Below are 2,756 nucleotides of genomic sequence, written 5' to 3'. Positions count from 1 at the left end.
AGGTGGGGATGCGGACTTCTGAGACCAGTGGGTACAACCTAGGGGATGGGCACGGAGGGAGGGAGATGCACCCTCCAGTGTTGTCCATCCTGCCTAGCTGTCATCTTAGAAAAATGCTAAAGGGGCAACATAGTCACAGGGGTGAATCTGCCATTTCTTGTCTCCTCTGCCTTCACTGGGATGGGGATGGGCTTTGGAAACGGAAGGGGTTCCAGAGGAAGCTCTCCTGCCACGGGTCTCCTTCCAAGTTTATTTGTAATCAGCTCAATCCATGAAAGCAGTTTCTAAAGTGCTCTACAGAGCTCTAGATAGAAAATATGATACTAATTATCATGGCAACTATTACTGGTTATGGTGATTATTGCCACTGCCAGGATGAATGATTATGACTGGGACAAGGTCCTTTGGGTGGTGTTACCTGGTGGACTGGGCTGTAACTCTGGGCCTCGCTGGCTCTCTGGGACCAATGGGGTACCCAAGCTGTGCCTGAGGAACAGCCCAGGAGCATTGGTCTGGGAAGAGTGTCACCTCTGGGGGCCTCTCAGCAGAGTCCTGGGCCCCAGCCTGGCTGTGGCAGGCTCCTGGTCTCCCCAGGATACTCCGACTTCCTCCTCCCCCCCTCCCCAGGCACAGCCAGGGAGCTCCCTCAAGGAATAGCGCTGGTTTTGACCTTGGCGAGGACTTTCTTCTCCTTGACCCGGCGATTCTGAAACCAGATGGTGATCTGGCGCTCTGAGAGGCTGGTGGCCGCCGAGATCTTGCGCCTCTTGTCTTTTGTGATGAACTTGTTAGCCGAATACTCGCGCTCCAGCTCCCGCAGCTGCCCCTTGCTGTAGGGAATGCGTTTCTTGCGGCCGCGGCGGAAGGCGCAGCCGTCCGGAGGGTGCTGCGCGCTCGAGTCTGCGCGGCAGGAGAGGGAGGGAGAGAAAGACATGCTCACACCACCGCCTGGCCAAGCTCAGGCGCAGACCCAGGCCCCACAAGCTAAGTCATCCTGCAGGAGCACTCAGGTAACCCTACAGGCATTCGTGCACTCCTGTTCCCCTAAAGCACAAGAGGACACCTCGGCTTCCAGCTCTGATCACCGCCCAGCCTTGGAAAGCGGTTTCTGCAGGCCACCCTCACTCTTCACTGCCCTCACACCTGCAAGTCTGCAAACACACCCATCACACACGGCCAGACCTTTGCCCACCGTCTACATATGTCCACCCTCACATGCATTTTCCAACTCTTGGCCATTCTTATAGATACTACAAGCAAGTTCTGTACAGGGGGAACACGTTTCTGCCCCCGCTCCCAACACATACATGCACTAATGCACACACCTAAGCCATGGCTGCAGGAAATCTAAACTTCCCTTTGGAAACTGAAAAACTCATCTGAGAGAAAGTGAGGGGTTGTATTCTTTACAGAACATCCAATTTCTCTGTTCCCACTCACCCCACTGCACCCCATACTCAATGAATTGAGAGTTATTTGGCCCTTTTGAATAATTAAACTGGGATCCTGCCGGGCAGGGATACCCTGAGCCCCAAACAACAGCAAAGAGAGCCAAACACACCAACATATTGAAAGGCTGGTCCCAAGGCCTCCTGGGGAGGTCAGGGGCTTGGTGGTCCTCAGGCTTCAGATAGCCCGCAGCTCAGGCCCTCACACAGACCCTCTGGGGCCTCTACCCAGGCTCTCTAACTGCCTGGACCCTCCTTCAGAGTCCTAATAGCCAACCAAGGAGAACCAAGCTCCTCCTCACCAGCCCCAAGTCTCCCTCCACCTCCTCCCAGGCAAGCGCCAGGAGGGCCTGCAACCCCGCACTCAGCGCCAAGGGGATCCGGAGTAGTGGGCAGTTTACCTGCAAATGCCGCCTTCCAGAAGGGACCCGGTGGGTTTTGTTCTCCCTGGCAACACATCTGGCTGTTCCAGCCACCGGTGAGGGCCCAGGGCTGGTAACTGTCCACAGGCAGCAGGGAGTCATGGCGAGGCTCCCCAGGGGCGCCCAAGGTCTGCACCACCGACACATCCAGGTAACTGGCCATAGGCTGGTAGGGTCCCGGGTACCCCGGGTAGAAGGCAAACTCGGTGGGGCGGCTGGGGTACTCCTCCCCGGCCGCGGGAGTCTCCGCAGGGTAGGCGGCCAGGGTGGCCGCCTGGGCACAGGGTTTCAGCGAGCTCCGGGACACTCGGCAGGAGTAGTACCCGCCTCCAAAGTAGCCGTAGGGCACCGGAGCTGGGGACGCCCCCTGGGGCACCCCGGGGCATGGGTGGCACTGCTTTGGTGGTTCCGCAGAGCCTGGCAGATCCAGGGGGGCGTAGTTGACAGCGGGCATAAGCGTAGGCGCCGCCGCTGGGTGGCTGGTCAGTGGGGAGTGGGCGACCAGATTCCGACTCCCTCCGGCTCCCAGCAAGCCTTCGATTTCCTTGGCCCCGTCCAAGGTGGCATAATTGCCGGGCTCCATGGGGCCGAGGGTCGGCTCATGGGGTGCTGGGGGTGGGGGATACAGGGGGCACCCAGCTCGCTCTCCCCACCCAGGCCCCGGGAATCCAAAGCGTTTTAAATCGCTCCCAGCTCGCTCGGCGCCTGCATTCGCTCAGCCCGGCCGTCTTGACGCAGGAGACGCAGGTGCCCGGGCACGCGCGCTGATTGGCTGCGGCCTGGCGGAGAGAAGCTAATAAAATCTTCATGGCAGAAATTGCGAAAATACTTTACCCCCGCTTTCTCTCTCTCTCTTTCTCTCTCTCTCTCTCTCTCTCTCTCTCCC

General features: G+C 58.7%; 1 protein-coding gene across 1 annotated transcript; it reads right to left on the bottom strand.

The window, feature by feature from the left end:
- Positions 1-225: 225 nt before the first annotated feature.
- HOXB13 (homeobox B13) lies at positions 226-2,578 on the bottom strand. The gene is made up of 2 exons (XM_027094670.1): positions 1,850-2,578; positions 226-900 (listed from the first exon to the last, which is right to left on the bottom strand). Exons 1-2 carry the CDS (start codon positions 2,451-2,453, stop codon positions 647-649), a joined length of 858 nt encoding a protein of 285 aa, XP_026950471.1. The 5' UTR covers positions 2,454-2,578; the 3' UTR covers positions 226-646.
- Positions 2,579-2,756: the final 178 nt, after the last annotated feature.

The sequence above is a fragment of the Aethalodelphis obliquidens genome, unplaced genomic scaffold (assembly GCF_003676395.1).
Source record: "Aethalodelphis obliquidens isolate GAN/ISIS:26980383/991018 unplaced genomic scaffold, ASM367639v1 scaffold89, whole genome shotgun sequence".
In the NCBI taxonomy this organism is placed as follows: Eukaryota; Metazoa; Chordata; class Mammalia; order Artiodactyla; family Delphinidae; genus Aethalodelphis; species Aethalodelphis obliquidens.
This window is presented reverse-complemented; position numbering and strand designations above follow the sequence as displayed.